The sequence below is a fragment of the Barbatula barbatula genome, assembly GCF_947034865.1.
Source record: "Barbatula barbatula genome assembly, chromosome: 14".
In the NCBI taxonomy this organism is placed as follows: domain Eukaryota; kingdom Metazoa; phylum Chordata; class Actinopteri; order Cypriniformes; family Nemacheilidae; genus Barbatula; species Barbatula barbatula.
The window spans coordinates 986,276-1,002,846 of NC_136777.1; the positions used below are offsets into that span (position 1 = coordinate 986,276).

Genomic DNA, 16,571 nt, shown 5'->3' on the forward strand with positions numbered 1-16,571 from the left:
GCGACTTGTATTGTCTTCTAATAAGGGCACTAAATCTCTTTCCTGCTCATTCTCCTTCCTGGTGGAACATTCTTCCCAATGCGGTCCGGTCAACCACATCTCTCACAACCTTCATAAACTACTTAACACACACCTCTTCTGTGAATACTTGACAGACAAATGATGAAAAAAACAAAAAAGTACACTAACCCTCTCTCTTCTCTCAACAGGTAGTGGTCTAGATTTTGTTGAAACTAGTAACTCTGTATTAGCACCTATCGTACTATTGCTCGTGTATGACATATAGCTTATTGCTCCCCGAACTCTTTGTAAATCGTTTTGGTAAAATACATATGATGTATGACGAAGATACAATTGCAAGCAATTTATTATTTTAAAAATAAATGTTTAAGCAGGAAAAGGAAAAAAGGCAAAATATTAACAATTATAGTTTAATAGAAAAATGTAAAAATCTATCCCACTAAACCTGAAACCTTTTCACTTCACAGGATGCCATTCACAGTTGTAACCACATGGAGGCGATATTAAGCAATTAACTGTAAAAATCATTTACAAACAGCCCTAAAATAAATAAAATCGAATGTGACAAAGAATGTTCACTTGTGTATTTATAATGTCTATGTATAGAATGAACAAGTAATTGTTCAGCTTTCGCTCGCATATTAAAGTGGATGCACTACAACCTCTATGATTATGGACTTGGATTGAACCATTATGACAAAATATATCTTTACTTATACTAAACAACCGCATAAAAACACATAAATGTTTGCATATTTCATAAAATCGTTAAAATCACAATGCAATACATTCATTGTTTTATTTGCATTTTGATATTGCGACAAAGATTTTCACCTCGATTCAGAAGATTTACAAATGCAATATTTTCTAAAACGCAAACAGAATGTTTCTGTTGTTTCAGACAATAATGTGCAGGAACAGAATTATAACAAACAGCATCCCATCATGCATCTGCCCGCTGAACATTCATGAGAGTGTTTGTTCACACCGAAATAAAATCAAACCAGCAGAAATGCAGTCATGATAAATAGACAAGTTTACATGTGCAGCTTAATTCACGAAGGCCAAAATGCACAAACTCACCTGAGAACAGAAGGGAAAAAGCTTTATTTCTCTTTTTTGCATTTAAGATAAAAGTTCTTTAGAAACACCGCGATTCATCACACAAGAGGCGTTGGGGTTAAATCAATACAGATTACTGTACCTTTCTGAGGTAGAACGAAATCTAAACAAACGCCAGACAGAGTAAGCTGGCCTTGTGGGAAATATATACTTTTGGCAAAAGTTTGAATATCAATCACTTCAATACTTCACTGGTCTGGCTTCGTCTTGGACTTTGCGTCCACTGATCTCTTCTTCCACACAGCAGGTCACCAGGAAATAACCAGATGAATGATCATTTGATCAGCTCAGATCAGACGGCTTGTTTAGTTCCACCGTTACTCCTTTCTCTCCAGCACCTCAAAACACCCAAAAGAATCCACAAACAAATCATTACTCTCAGATTACACATTGAGTTTTTGATGCTTGAAGAGGTCGAGTAAATAATTGTAACGTTTTGGTGAAATGTTCCTTCAACATTAATTAAACGAATTACCTGTTAAATACTTTTCTTTTGCCCTCGCACGCTCGGCAGCATCAAAATACCACACAGTTATAGCGTATCTACAGTGAGAATAAAGTAACAAATCAAACAAATATGACGTGATACAGTGTGACAGTATAATGTTTACAGTGCATGTATAGTTGTGCTTTAGACATTGTGACCTTGTGGAATTTGCTGGTTGAACCTCATGAGGGTTTCGTCTATCAGACCAGAATAAAAGCAGGCGGTCAAACTTGGGTTCGATGTCTGCAAACTGAGCATTACCCTCTGGAAATATTCGCAGCAAACCTCCATGTTCCTAAAAACACAAAGAATTAACGCATCAAATTTGAAACGAGCTCATTTTGTGCATAACATTTTCAAATGTCTCAGTTTAAACATTTGTTGTTGAATGTTTTCTATGTTCTATTGTGAATAAAATATTGGCTCATGTGATTGAAAGTCTTTTATTTCCGTATACTTGTGACCAGAATAAAACACTTTCTTATTTGTTTGGTGCCGTTTGTGAATGCAATGCTCCAATTTTAGATGTCAAAAAAAACAAATCCAGTCAAGTTACTTTCAGTCTTACGTGTTCTAATGCATAAAAATCTATGACCGAGATATTGAAAGTGTACATTGCCCCCTAAATCTGTATGTGATTCCATCTGTATCTTGTTTTTTTTTCTGACATTATTCAAATTAACGTGACTAGTGACAATACGGTCACATTCAGCAGTGCGTGACTGGAGTTTTTTTTGTGATAAGGATGAATTCCATTAGCAGAAAGAACAGAGTCACACGAACAATGAGAGGCCAGGTCTGGTGAAGGCTACGATAGGAAGCGTCGGCCTTCCTGAAGAGGGATGAGAGGAAAGGCCACATGCTGGAGAACCAGACGCAAGCACACATCACTGAATGAACCTTTCACAGCACGTCTCATAAAGACGAGCGCTCGGCTCACACGCACATGCTCACAACTCTTTCTACAGTTACTCATAGACCGATGGATACTAAACACAATGCATATTTCACATGATTTTATGCTCACATCTGATTTCATTTCTAGTTAAATCATCTCAACTCAACCTGAAAAACATTTGTTTTCTTTACGTTTTACATGTGTAATAGAAATAAGTTTGCTGCTCCTCAAATCCAAAAGAATTTGTTATAATGGCTCAAATAAACCCCTCTAATGACTTGTGACTGACATTATACCATATTGGACAAATAATTAAAATAAAATCCCTTTAAATTATCTAAATATTTTGACCATTTATTTCATGAATATGTAGATTTCATAAATGAATGCCGACAGGCCCTCCCCAAAATACCTGCAAAAGTAATAATATTTATGTCTAGTATCAACAGAAACATGAAAATAAAATAAAAGTGGATAATTTTTTATTTAAGAAAAGGCTCAATTTAATATATAGATGGGGTAAACCGTACACTATTTTTGGCCAGGTGAGCAAGTAATTACACGGTTAATATTATAAAAGTTAAGATTCAGTTTGGTGCCTGACAAATACATAAATGACCCATTGTTTTCACTACCATAAGGAAAAATGTCATAACCAGAATATTAATTTATTTTCCTTTCGAATGACTCTCATTGCTTTTGTCAGTGAGGGCTTGAGGAACACTTCTGGTTTCTCTGGAGATCACAATCTCTGAGGTTAACGGGATTATGATGAAACGAAGCGGCTTTAGTTGCACGTATACGTTGCAGTGGCCTCTTTCTGGAGATCGCTCAAGGCTTCATGCTTTAGTTTAGAAAGTGTGAAAGTCTTAAGTATGTGTGCATTTAGATCCGCGGTTAGGATTAGAGGCGATTTACTGACCTTGGCATCCCAATTCTTATTAAGGTAATATATGCATGTGACACATCTCCCATCGCCGTTTGGGTTGTCCACGTGACGCACGTAATGTGTGCCTTTCCCCGGATAACACGCCACCATTGCCTGTCAAAGTGAGAAGATGGTTAAGAAACGATTCAAACATCTCACCGTTAAAAATAAACTATAAAACATATTCATAACTTTGAAAATAAAACCAGACCAAGACATTTGAGTGCATTTACTTCTTATGTGATCTTCCGTTTTGCTGATTAAACGGTTCATATAAAAATTATTTTAGCTGAAATCTTAGAATAAGGCAAATTAATTTGTGAAAAAATTTTGTTAAATAACTTTTTCCCTTTACAGATTATTTAGCCAGATCTCACAACATGAGCTGGCTAATTCCACGATAATGAACAAAAATACAATAATAAAAAAGCAAGAATGAAGTGTGTTTTCTCTCTTTACAGTCAGAACATCACAAAATCATAACAATATAATAACAAACTAAAGTCCTACAAGCGACCTTGTGCCAATGATCGTAATGATGTTTAGAACTACAACAGTTTCCATCACATTTACTTACAGTATTTGACTCATCAACATTGTTTGAATTTCATTCGTTTGGAACTACGTGCTTTTATGAATCTTGGCAATAAGATCATTTTTTGTCCCTCAAAATGAACTCCATTAAACCCAGAAGGATCTGATTTCTCCAAAACAACATCAATGGAAACAGGGTGCTACACGCTCCAGGCTGGACGGGGCTGGCGACGCGCAACGCTTTCCTGAAGGTCACAATATTTCGACTCCACCTCCATGTGTGAGTAGTGGAACGAGATGAACTGATGTGAACTCCGGACGTCTGGACTCCTGCCAGAGGAAGCAGTATTTTAATGATCCTGCTACGTGCTGTGCGTGAGGGAGGCCAGGGCTCCAGGAGATGGCTCAACATGGGTAAACATATTTGTCACGGCCTGTAAAAGTGTGCGGTCCTACCACATGAGATAAAGACAGCGTAATAAATCACGCATTTCGCTCGCTGTTGTTGAAATCTTTTCTTCTTAGCGAAGGTCACTTTTACTAGGACAGAACGGGCCATGGGAGGGGATTGCCTTCAAAAGCCAGTGACTACACAAAAAACACACGAACATCCCCTTTGCTCGCTGACTCACTCGAGCTTCCCGGAATAACCTTTGAAAACAAAGACGAGCGATAGTGTTAACAGCTGTATCACTTTCAACTAGGAACGCACAAAGAAGTCATTAAACTATTCACTGAAGTATTATGATACGTCACACGCCAATGTGTTAATATTCCTGCTTGCATTTGACATTTTTGTTTAAAACAAAACCATACTTTTCTCTACGTCGGCAACATTTTCAGGAAAACCGTATCCAACAGCTCAATTCATTTATCGGTTTATTACGACCTTTTAACAGAGGTTTAGAAATAAAAATCAAACCAAACATTCAACCGGAACATTTGTATTCGTTTCATAAAATCCCCTACTAACACATCTCTGAGACATTACACACAACCTTTCAAATTTCATATCCAAGGCAAGACTGTAAAAGCTAAATCAGTTAAGTCACTTTATTGTCCACAAGTGGAAATTTGTCTTTGGCTTCACCACATAAATACATTCAACATCATCATACAAATCACATAAATGACAAGTAAAGTACTCTGAGGCCGCCATTGTTTGCGGCAAAATCCGTGATGTCAAATGGTTGCAACCTAAACCCGTTCCCTTAACGCTACAGCGAAGCACACACGCTTTCCATATATAACAGTAAAATATGAGACGTCAAACATAATATAAGATATATAAATACACAGGGACAGTAGGTGCCGGTATGTCCTCCTAACAAAAGCCACACTGCCAGCTATAAAAGTAGAATGCGTTTAGTAAGCGTCTTTTCAAGGTGAACATGCATTAAATCACAGCTTAAAGACTACTTAGGACATCATCCACCATTATCGTATACTTATATACAGTATACTACAAAAACAATAATAAGATGCTTGCGGGTTGGTTATTTATTCTGTATTCGTCCCCGTCAGCTAATATACATTTTATAATAGCTAAAAACATTGTGTATATAAATTTGCAATGATTATGTTATTAATATGCATGTTTGTATTGTTTCTGACCAACAATATTAAAATGTATGAAAATACACCAAAATATCGATATATATTTTGATATATTGATATATTTCTTTATCCTGCAGTAGCTTATATTAACTGTGTTCAGTTTGGCTGCATGTGCGTGCAACCAGTTTACGTCATCGAAAAAGAACATGGCCTCCTTAGGTCAAAATGAGTATTACATTTAGTTTTGTTTTAAAGAAATTTTAATATTTGATGTGTTTCTAAGGACAAATGCTAGTAGTGTAAGGCTATTACAACGTATTAAGCCACACATCTCTTTATACCCTGAGTTCCCTTTAAAACCTCCAAGGGTCTCTATTTGATGTCCATCAAGTGTCTAAGGCTCTAACCCTTCAATAAAATCAAATTCATTCCCACTAATAACCAATTCCTTCCTCCTAACTACATCCAGATTCGTCTCATTTGAAAAAGAACAATTGAGACCAAACACAGAGCGCTGTTCTGGTTCAATTCTCACACTACCAACGTTTCACCAACAAACCTTTGGTCTGGTTCAATTTGAATGAATATATGTTTTACTGTGACATAATCATTTTTCCCGGGACACTTCTCTACGGTTATTGACATGCTTGTCCCATTGATCACAGAACAAAAGCCTTTTCTAAAGAAAATGCAAAGCTAGAGATTGCTAGAATCTAAAGTCATGATATAGCTTCACACATCAGAGGGCCACTTTACAGTAGTTGCCTCTGTGTATGAAGATGTTTGTGTGTGTTGAGACGGGCCGAGCCAGAGTCATTCTTCCTCGTTCTCTTATGGCCTCATTAACAAACCGACCTGAAGCGAATGGTGTTGGGCGGGGGGGGAAATCTAAACATCGATTAATCATTCACAACTGTAATTGGGTCGATTCAATAATGATTCTCAAAAGCTGTGAATCGATTTATTTTGTTCATAAATGTGAATGTTTTTGCCTTGTTACGACTTTCACTTCCTCTAGATCAGGGGCGCCCACACTTTTTTGGCTTGTGATCTACCTTCCTACTATGAAAATGCAAAACACATATTTGTTTAAGAATATGTTGAGAATTCTTTATATGCAGAATATATGTTGGTGTAGCTTACATAACTACATGAACCGTACATTGAAAACTACATGAACTGCATTGCACAATACAACTCTGTATATTTCCGCCCATTGTGGCGAGCGTGCCGCCCCGGACAGACCATCTGAAGTTGAACGCCGACCGCGAGGGGCAGTGTAACTATTTAGAGAGGAATAACTATTCGTTATCCGAATAAACCAGACAAATCGCTCCACCAACTAAGAATGGCCATGCACCACCATATACTGATGTCAGCGTTAGCAACTTAAAAGTCAAAAGAAATTACAATTTCCTCGGACAAACCATTTATGGAAAATCAAAATGTTTCGGCTCTTCCATTGAAACAATCCAGTCAATTTACATAAATACATGGACAAGCCAAACTCAGACATGTCAGTGGGGACGGTGAATACATCAGATTGAGCCTCAGGCTTAGAGTAGATAAATAAATATTGAGTATGAATTGTTGTTTTTTAACTCAATCGAGACCTCAGTTCCCATAATGCATCTGGATACTCCATACATTATACCAGCTGTCCCAGAGATTCAGGAGACAATGTTTGCCAACATTGTAGATAAAGAGAACTGACCAAAAGGACCACTGGACTGGTCACAACAATCACACAGTAAAGCATGACGTGACGAACTCCAGCAAAACATTACTAAAGTCATCCCTCAAACCATAACCCCACACCACATCTACTCCTGAAATCAGATGGAAATGATGGATTGATGTTCAACACAGCTCTTGAATCTGATTCAAATGACATTAGTATGTTGACTGGCAGTTGTGAAACGTGATGGTGGAGGGATGATCCAGAAGAACACGGTGCTTTATCAGTCAAAGAGGGTGCAGCCCCAGAAGGAAGTCAATCTTCACGTAATGACCTACTTTCTCTCTCGCTCTCTAATTCGCTTTTATTCTGAACACTGAAAAAATGCAATTCGTACATCTAACACAACAAGGGCTGTTTTATATACACAACCAGGAAACAAAAGATAAGACTCTTAAAAATCTTTCAAGATTTCCTCATCTACTGTATACGTAACATTTTAAAGCTGCAAACATTTGGCCATACATAAATAACAGCCAGTTATTGATCTGTACAAAGACCAGCGTTCTCCTTTTTAAAGAAAAAATATAACCAAACCCTTGCGAGATTATTGATAAGCCCTCACCAGACTATTGATACCAACGTTTGATCAGAAAGCCTTAGTCAAGGTCGGTTTTTAGCTTTTTTGACTGAAACACGAAAAGGTAAAAATAAAAAGGAGTTTAAAATGAAGTTGTTCGCTATAAAATGAATATGTCATGATAATTCACTCACCCACATGTCATACAAGCCGTCCGTGTGTTTATTTCCTCTGACGAAAACAAATTGAGGCTTTTGCGAAAAGATTTCCAGGGTTCTTCTCCAAATAATGAATACGGGTGTTGTCTGGCGAAACGATTGGTCATTTTGCAAAAATGGTATACGTTTTAAACACAAATATATATAGGTCCTCCAGGATGCGCATCCACGACTTCCATATCACATAATCACGTTGTAAAGGTCACACGTGACGTAGATTCCAAAAGGTTTAAACATCCCTGATATGTACACGGACTGACCATTTTAAACAATAATCTTGCACAAAGACATATAATGTGTCATTCAACATCCAAGAAGTTTTCAACGGCCTTCTTTCTCCACGCTTCAGCGTGATTGCAAGTTTCAAACAGGCATATAGAAGCAAAAGTTACAAACAGGAGCTTTAAAATCATAAAGTCGAACTAAACTTAAACGTTTGCATTTACATTATACGTCTCTTACTGTTTGCAAATGTTATTGTACATTGTTTAAAACTGACACATTGATTCCAGCTGCGCACTTTGAAAGCAAAAACAATGATGATCATAGACAACAACATCCATAAGAACAGAAGTCTTTCAAATGCTTCAGTTCATCGATCCAATACAAACTACAACACACACAGCGCTGGAGTCCCGTGTAAGCCTGTCTGATACGATCAGCACATAAACATCAGTCTAGACATGAGGTCAGCAGGACTCCGCTCTACCTTACGTTCATTAATAAAGAGAGATATTGAGTGATATTCCCATCAGACACCAGCACTACCTCCGGGCTCCGCCATGCTTTCTCTCGAATCGTCCTACAGCTGCAAACTGACAAAACAAGACCGTTTCCCAGAGGCAGATCTTGGATCCGTTCCTGATCTCGGGCTGAGAAAACCAACCAATTCAACAAGTGAAAGACGTGTTAATCTAACGCATCAGACGAATAATCAGACCGCACATGCTTAAGACCGCAAATCCAGTTCGAATTTACTTCTGGTGGTTTTGGTTAAGCTCCACAAACTTCTAAAGCAAATTCCTGTTTCATTTATCTTATGTTAAACCACAACCTGCATGGAGCAAAGTTGTTAACCGTCCATAAGTCTCAACAACATTAGATTCAGTCAAGATATACAATGAAATTAATAGAACACATTGTCGTACAGAAGAGCAAAATAATACAATCTAGAAAGTTCAAACGCAGAGCAAAGCCTCTTCAGACAGGTTCACACGACTTCCTATTTCACAAACCACCAAATGAGGTGAAATGTCAGTAAAGCAAGAGTCTTTCTGTAACCATTGTTTGCATAGATGCACAGTGCACAGACAAAGAGAGTATTGTAATGCTGCATACAATAATAACAACTCGCATCTTACAGCCGAATATAAAGAGTTAACACTTGATAATATAGTTTAAATTACATTACATATACATTTACAAATACAACTTTAACACATAAGCACCCGCAATGTATTAAACAGTGGGAGGATAAAGTGGCCTGATATATCATATAGGATTTATTCAATTTCGGAGTTGACTAGACTTTGATACGCAACCATAAAAGCACAGACGTACCAGTTATGTTACATGTACAGTGGGAAAGTCAGTCGAAATTTTGTACATGACGTGGTTTTAAATGCAGATGTGAATACCGGTCGAAGTGGAAAAAACATTCATGGATCCTTACAACGGAAGAATGGAGACGGCTGGTTGCTCTTGTTTTGCAAGGTCTCCACCGATCTGCAGCATCCATCACAACTTTCTAATAACTCAAAAGATACTAACAGTAGGCTACTGTTTGGCGTGTTGACAAAATGTTAAATGTGCTTTGGATAAAACTTCTGCCAAGTAATATTCATAATGAAAATGTCCTGTAACTTCAAGTCATCCAGCTGCGATCCGCTGGCAGTAAGGTTCGCTTTAGCCCGTTACGTTTTTTAACTGCTTAAAACATATAAAAATGCGGTAACACCGAACATTAAGGTACCCTTTATGAAGTATTTATAAATGTGTTTGTTAATGATTAATAAGTAATATACAAATACATTATAAATCAGTTATAACTGCATGAATAAAAAGAGGGATTCTAACAAAATACCTGCCAAATAGTGAGCAGGTGTAGGAAAAACAACACCCTAAAGTGTCCAGTCTGACAGCCTATATTGCAAACAACATCAAGATTATAATGAATCTGCTGTTGAGTCAAATCAATGATGAATAATACATTTATTAAGTATTTATAATAAAATGAGAGTTAAAGATGGCTCACTGTTTGGCATGTATTTCGTTAGAATCGCTCTTTTTATTCATGCAGTAATAACTTCTTCATAATGCATTTGTAAATAACTTGTTTATCATTAATGAACACATTTATACATTTTTTGTCATGAACACATTTATTTTGTAATATAAATAAGAAAAGAAGGAAACGGGTTTTAATATCCTTTGATTCAACGCTTCTTCGGCTCCTTTTATAAGAGTGTAGATGTCAAGATAAACTGTATCAACATTTGATCTTCATTAAGATTATTTGATAGAGAGGAGGCTGAATGAGTCCCTCCTGCTGTTGATGTGAGGGTCTCGGGGTTGGAACCGGGGGTCAGTGCGCTCCGATACACTCAGGGACGGTGGAAGCGAGGGCAGCTTGTGTGTTCTGAGGTCACACGCGAGGCAAGAATTGACTGAACCTAACAGCACTAACACTAAAGCATTAATATACAAATGCAAACGTGTCTTCTATTCTAATAAAGACTACAGATCAAATGTTTGGACACACTCACTCCTTATTTATTATTACCACGTTTCACATTATAGAATTCAAGTCTTTAAAATGAGAAAATAATGCACATGAGTTCTAATATATGGATATGTGCAAAATGATATCTCATGTCTCCAAAACTGATTCAAAGTATTATTGTAAGATAAACCATACGTGACTGGTATGTCCACAGTTGACAAGATGATGCAAATAAACTATTCAGAGAAGGAAACTTTTGAGGTGATGAAACTCCAATGTGTTCATAGTCAGAACCCTTAAAGGGACAGCTCACCCAAAAATGAAAATTCTGTCATCACTTCCTCACTGTTGTTCGGAACCTGCACGATTGTTTGTTGTTGTGCCGACCGCAAGGGAAGATATTCATTAGAATGTGAGTAACCAAACACATCTCATCCCCCATTTGCTGTCATAGTAGGTAAAATAAATACTATGGGAGTCGGGCGATGAGATCTGTTCGGTTACTGACATTCTAACGAATATCATTATTAATTAATGAAATGTATACTGAGGTTTAGAAGAATCTGAGGGGGAGTAAACGATGACAGAATTTTCATTTTAACCTCGTCCAAGCTGTGCACTAAATTACTTGCTGCGTTACGCAAGATGTAGATATTGAGAAAGCAAAAATGAGTTTGTCAGCTTAACATTAACGGGCGATAAACATTTGTCAGAATATGTTTGAAAGCCACGAAGAGTCAACAAAGACCTTTCTTAAAGAAACAGCATCACATTAACAGAACAAAACAATGGTGCATATTTCTTATATTACACTATAAAACAAAAACATTTAACTGCACTTGTTAAGTCCATAAACAAAATTCATAACTGCGGTACTATTTGACTTGTGGGGTCGATTTAGTCAATAAGCAACTATACTATAACTATTATTATTATTTACTATAAATTCACTCCTTCAAAAATTGTACATGCATTATAATAAAAACTAAAACAATCCAGAACAACGAAAAAGCAACAGTGAAATGTATTCGTTTCAACTTCAGAGCAATATATAGGGGTCTGCATGTCAAAGGTCAAGCGTGTAGTAGACTCACTTTCTGTAGGTCACTCATACTGTACAAGCTGTTATAACGGGTGTAATTCACATTGATGCTATTTTCTCTCTCTCACACACACACACACACACACACACACTTACTTTCGTCCTTCCATTTATGATGTAGTTTCCCAGTTTTCCATTGCAATGTCTGATCAAATCATCCATACGACTCATCAGGAATCGGATCTTCTCGCAGCCAGGCTCCTTCCCCTCGATCCAGGTGATTTTATCGCCCCTGATGTCCTTTGAGGAGTCACTTTTCTGACTGACCAGCTGTCCGTCTGCGAACTTGCCGGTCTGATGAAGCTCTTTGACATCCTCCAGTATGGACAGTCCGATCTCCTCGCCCACAAAGTTATCTACCACACAGATGCCGTGTTTGTTCATGCACGGCACTATGTACTCGGTGGCCAGTTTCAGATGATGGAGTTTGGGTTTGTGGTTTTCGGTTTTTGAGCTGTCGGTTCTGGTGTTCGGCTCTCTTTGGTTGAGATCGGTCGGGTTTTCAGGTGGTTTCTGTGGAGTTTGTAGAGTCTTGCTCCTGTCGGCCTTTGCGCAGGTGCGTTTGTGTTCCTTCCAATGTTGCTTTTGGTGTTCCTTGCTGCAGTAGAAAGAAATCCTGCATCGGCCGCATTTTAAAAGGTTTTCCATTTTTCCGCACAGCTCGCAGTGCTGTCTTTCCCGTCCGGGGTCCAGAACCGTGGCGCAAAGGTCCATGCTGCTGGCCCTTTAAATCCGATCGTCCGCGCGCGATCCTGTCGTTCAGGCGCGTCGGCTTCAGCGAATGCGACGAAATGCGTCCGTTTCATCACACGGGAACGTTTCGCTTCTCTACGTTAAAGAAACGGTACGGTTCGTGCCTCCGTGACTCCATGCTGCCGTGTCGTTCCTCGTCAAGCTCGGTTGTGCGCTTCTGGTGCGAGTAGTGCACGTCGCCGGTACGACTCATACCTCTGACGTCAGGGGGCGTGGACACACACGTTATAAATATACCCCGCCCCGTTTACTCACACATCTTTCCCATTCAGACGGATTTTTGTTTGTAGTTGGCGCGCACGCGCACACGCACGCTATCATAAAAGTTGTGTAAGATAAAAGATTTTAGAACATTTGTATTTAAGTTTTATAGTTATGTATGAAGAGCTCATTTACAAAACTGGATATACAAACCCTCCTTTTCATAAATCAGGTTTTTTACATTTACATTTAGTCATTTAGCAGACGCTCTTAGCGACTTAAGGATGAGGTAAACAATGGAAGCAATTGGAACAACAAAAAGCATAAGTGCAATAAAAAACTGGTCACAAATAACCACAGTTTTTAATTCATTTTTTAATGTGTTTCATTGATTTATTTAGTTGTATTTAGCTCTTTTGAGTTATTATTACAGTTAGTCATTTAGCAGACGCTCTTAGCGACTTAAGGATGAAGTAAACAATGGAAGCAATTGGAACAACAAAAAGCATGAGTGCAATAAAAAACTGGTCACAAATAACCACAGTTTTTAATTCATTTTTTAATGTGTTTCATTGATTTATTTAGTTGTATTTAGCTCTTTTGAGTTATTATTACATTTAGTCATTTAGCAGACGCTCTTAGCGACTTAAGGATGAAGTAAACAATGGAAGCAATTGGAACAACAAAAAGCATAAGTGCAATAAAAAACTGGTCACAAATAACCACAGTTTTTAATTCATTTTTTAATGTGTTTCATTGATTTATTTAGTTGTATTTAGCTCTTTTGAGTTATTATTACAGTTAGTCATTTAGCAGACGCTCTTAGCGACTTAAGGATGAAGTAAACAATGGAAGCAATTGGAACAACAAAAAGCATGAGTGCAATAAAAAACTGGTCACAAATAACCACAGTTTTTAATTCATTTTTTAATGTGTTTCATTGATTTATTTAGTTGTATTTAGCTCTTTTGAGTTATTATTACAGTTAGTCATTTAGCAGACGCTCTTAGCGACTTAAGGATGAAGTAAACAATGGAAGCAATTGGAACAACAAAAAGCATGAGTGCAATAAAAAACTGGTCACAAATAACCACAGTTTTTAATTCATTTTTTAATGTGTTTCATTGATTTATTTAGTTGTATTTAGCTCTTTTGAGTTATTATTACAGTTAGTCATTTAGCAGACGCTCTTAGCGACTTAAGGATGAAGTAAACAATGGAAGCAATTGGAACAACAAAAAGCATGAGTGCAATAAAAAACTGGTCACAAATAACCACAGTTTTTAATTCATTTTTTAATGTGTTTCATTGATTTATTTAGTTGTATTTAGCTCTTTTGAGTTATTATTACAGTTAGTCATTTAGCAGACGCTCTTAGCGACTTAAGGATGAAGTAAACAATGGAAGCAATTGGAACAACAAAAAGCATGAGTGCAATAAAAAACTGGTCACAAATAACCACAGTTTTTAATTCATTTTTTAATGTGTTTCATTGATTTATTTAGTTGTATTTAGCTCTTTTGAGTTATTATTACAGTTAGTCATTTAGCAGACGCTCTTAGCGACTTAAGGATGAGGTAAACAATGGAAGCAATTGGAACAACAAAAAGCATAAGTGCAATAAAAAACTGGTCACAAATAACCACAGTTTTTAATTCATTTTTTAATGTGTTTCATTGATTTATTTAGTTGTATTTAGCTCTTTTGAGTTATTATTACAGTTAGTCATTTAGCAGACGCTCTTAGCGACTTAAGGATGAAGTAAACAATGGAAGCAATTGGAACAACAAAAAGCATGAGTGCAATAAAAAACTGGTCACAAATAACCACAGTTTTTAATTCATTTTTTATTGTGTTTCATTGATTTATTTAGTTGTATTTAGCTCTTTTGAGTTATTATTACAGTTAGTCATTTAGCAGACGCTCTTAGCGACTTAAGGATGAGGTAAACAATGGAAGCAATTGGAACAACAAAAAGCATAAGTGCAATAAAAAACTGGTCACAAATAACCACAGTTTTTAATTCATTTTTTAATGTGTTTCATTGATTTATTTAGTTGTATTTAGCTCTTTTGAGTTATTATTACAGTTAGTCATTTAGCAGACGCTCTTAGCGACTTAAGGATGAAGTAAACAATGGAAGCAATTGGAACAACAAAAAGCATGAGTGCAATAAAAAACTGGTCACAAATAACCACAGTTTTTAATTCATTTTTTAATGTGTTTCATTGATTTATTTAGTTGTATTTAGCTCTTTTGAGTTATTATTACAGTTAGTCATTTAGCAGACGCTCTTAGCGACTTAAGGATGAGGTAAACAATGGAAGCAATTGGAACAACAAAAAGCATAAGTGCAATAAAAAACTGGTCACAAATAACCACAGTTTTTAATTCATTTTTTAATGTGTTTCATTGATTTATTTAGTTGTATTTAGCTCTTTTGAGTTATTATTACAGTTAGTCATTTAGCAGACGCTCTTAGCGACTTAAGGATGAAGTAAACAATGGAAGCAATTGGAACAACAAAAAGCATGAGTGCAATAAAAAACTGGTCACAAATAACCACAGTTTTTAATTCATTTTTTAATGTGTTTCATTGATTTATTTAGTTGTATTTAGCTCTTTTGAGTTATTATTACAGTTAGTCATTTAGCAGACGCTCTTAGCGACTTAAGGATGAAGTAAACAATGGAAGCAATTGGAACAACAAAAAGCATGAGTGCAATAAAAAACTGGTCACAAATAACCACAGTTTTTAATTCATTTTTTAATGTGTTTCATTGATTTATTTAGTTGTATTTAGCTCTTTTGAGTTATTATTACAGTTAGTCATTTAGCAGACGCTCTTAGCGACTTAAGGATGAAGTAAACAATGGAAGCAATTGGAACAACAAAAAGCATGAGTGCAATAAAAAACTGGTCACAAATAACCACAGTTTTTAATTCATTTTTTAATGTGTTTCATTGATTTATTTAGTTGTATTTAGCTCTTTTGAGTTATTATTACAGTTAGTCATTTAGCAGACGCTCTTAGCGACTTAAGGATGAAGTAAACAATGGAAGCAATTGGAACAACAAAAAGCATGAGTGCAATAAAAAACTGGTCACAAATAACCACAGTTTTTAATTCATTTTTTAATGTGTTTCATTGATTTATTTAGTTGTATTTAGCTCTTTTGAGTTATTATTACAGTTAGTCATTTAGCAGACGCTCTTAGCGACTTAAGGATGAAGTAAACAATGGAAGCAATTGGAACAACAAAAAGCATGAGTGCAATAAAAAACTGGTCACAAATAACCACAGTTTTAATTCATCTTTTATTGTGTTTCATTGATTTATTTAGTTGTATTTAGCTCTTTTGAGTTATTATTACAGTTAGTCATTTAGCAGACGCTCTTAGCGACTTAAGGATGAGGTAAACAATGGAAGCAATTGGAACAACAAAAAGCATAAGTGCAATAAAAAACTGGTCACAAATAACCACAGTTTTTAATTCATTTTTTAATGTGTTTCATTGATTTATTTAGTTGTATTTAGCTCTTTTGAGTTATTATTACAGTTAGTCATTTAGCAGACGCTCTTAGCGACTTAAGGATGAAGTAAACAATGGAAGCAATTGGAACAACAAAAAGCATGAGTGCAATAAAAAACTGGTCACAAATAACCACAGTTTTTAATTCATTTTTTAATGTGTTTCATTGATTTATTTAGTTGTATTTAGCTCTTTTGAGTTATTATTACAGTTAGTCATTTAGCAGACGCTCTTAGC

The 16,571-nt window shown here is 36.3% G+C and overlaps 1 protein-coding gene across 2 annotated transcripts; it reads right to left on the reverse strand.

Moving 5' to 3' along the window:
* Positions 1-350: 350 nt before the first annotated feature.
* Positions 351-12,805, reverse strand: egln1a (egl-9 family hypoxia-inducible factor 1a). Of its 2 annotated transcripts, XM_079473291.1 has the most exons (5): positions 11,944-12,805; positions 3,451-3,570; positions 1,789-1,925; positions 1,619-1,686; positions 351-1,481 (listed from the first exon to the last, which is right to left on the reverse strand). In XM_079473291.1, exons 1-5 carry the CDS (start codon positions 12,559-12,561, stop codon positions 1,426-1,428), a joined length of 999 nt encoding a protein of 332 aa, XP_079329417.1. In that variant the 5' UTR covers positions 12,562-12,805; the 3' UTR covers positions 351-1,425. The 2 variants fall into 2 exon arrangements, with proteins under 2 accessions (XP_079329417.1, XP_079329416.1); XM_079473290.1 differs by having other exon boundaries at positions 1,619-1,925; positions 11,944-12,799.
* Positions 12,806-16,571: the final 3,766 nt, after the last annotated feature.

What these genes read in the sequence shown, in the direction of transcription:
- egln1a (XM_079473290.1), bottom strand. Translation starts at nt 12,561, where the DNA reads ATGGACCTTTGCGCCACGGTTCTGGACCCCGGACGGGAAAGACAGCAC. An exon ending in TCATAAATGGAAGGACGAAA is followed by an intron (nt 3,571 to 11,943) that starts GTAAGTGTGTGT and finishes TCACTTTGACAG; the next exon opens with GCAATGGTGGCGTGTTATCC. An exon ending in AAAAGAAAAGTATTTAACAG is followed by an intron (nt 1,482 to 1,618) that starts GTAATTCGTTTA and finishes GGGTGTTTTGAG; the next exon opens with GTGCTGGAGAGAAAGGAGTA.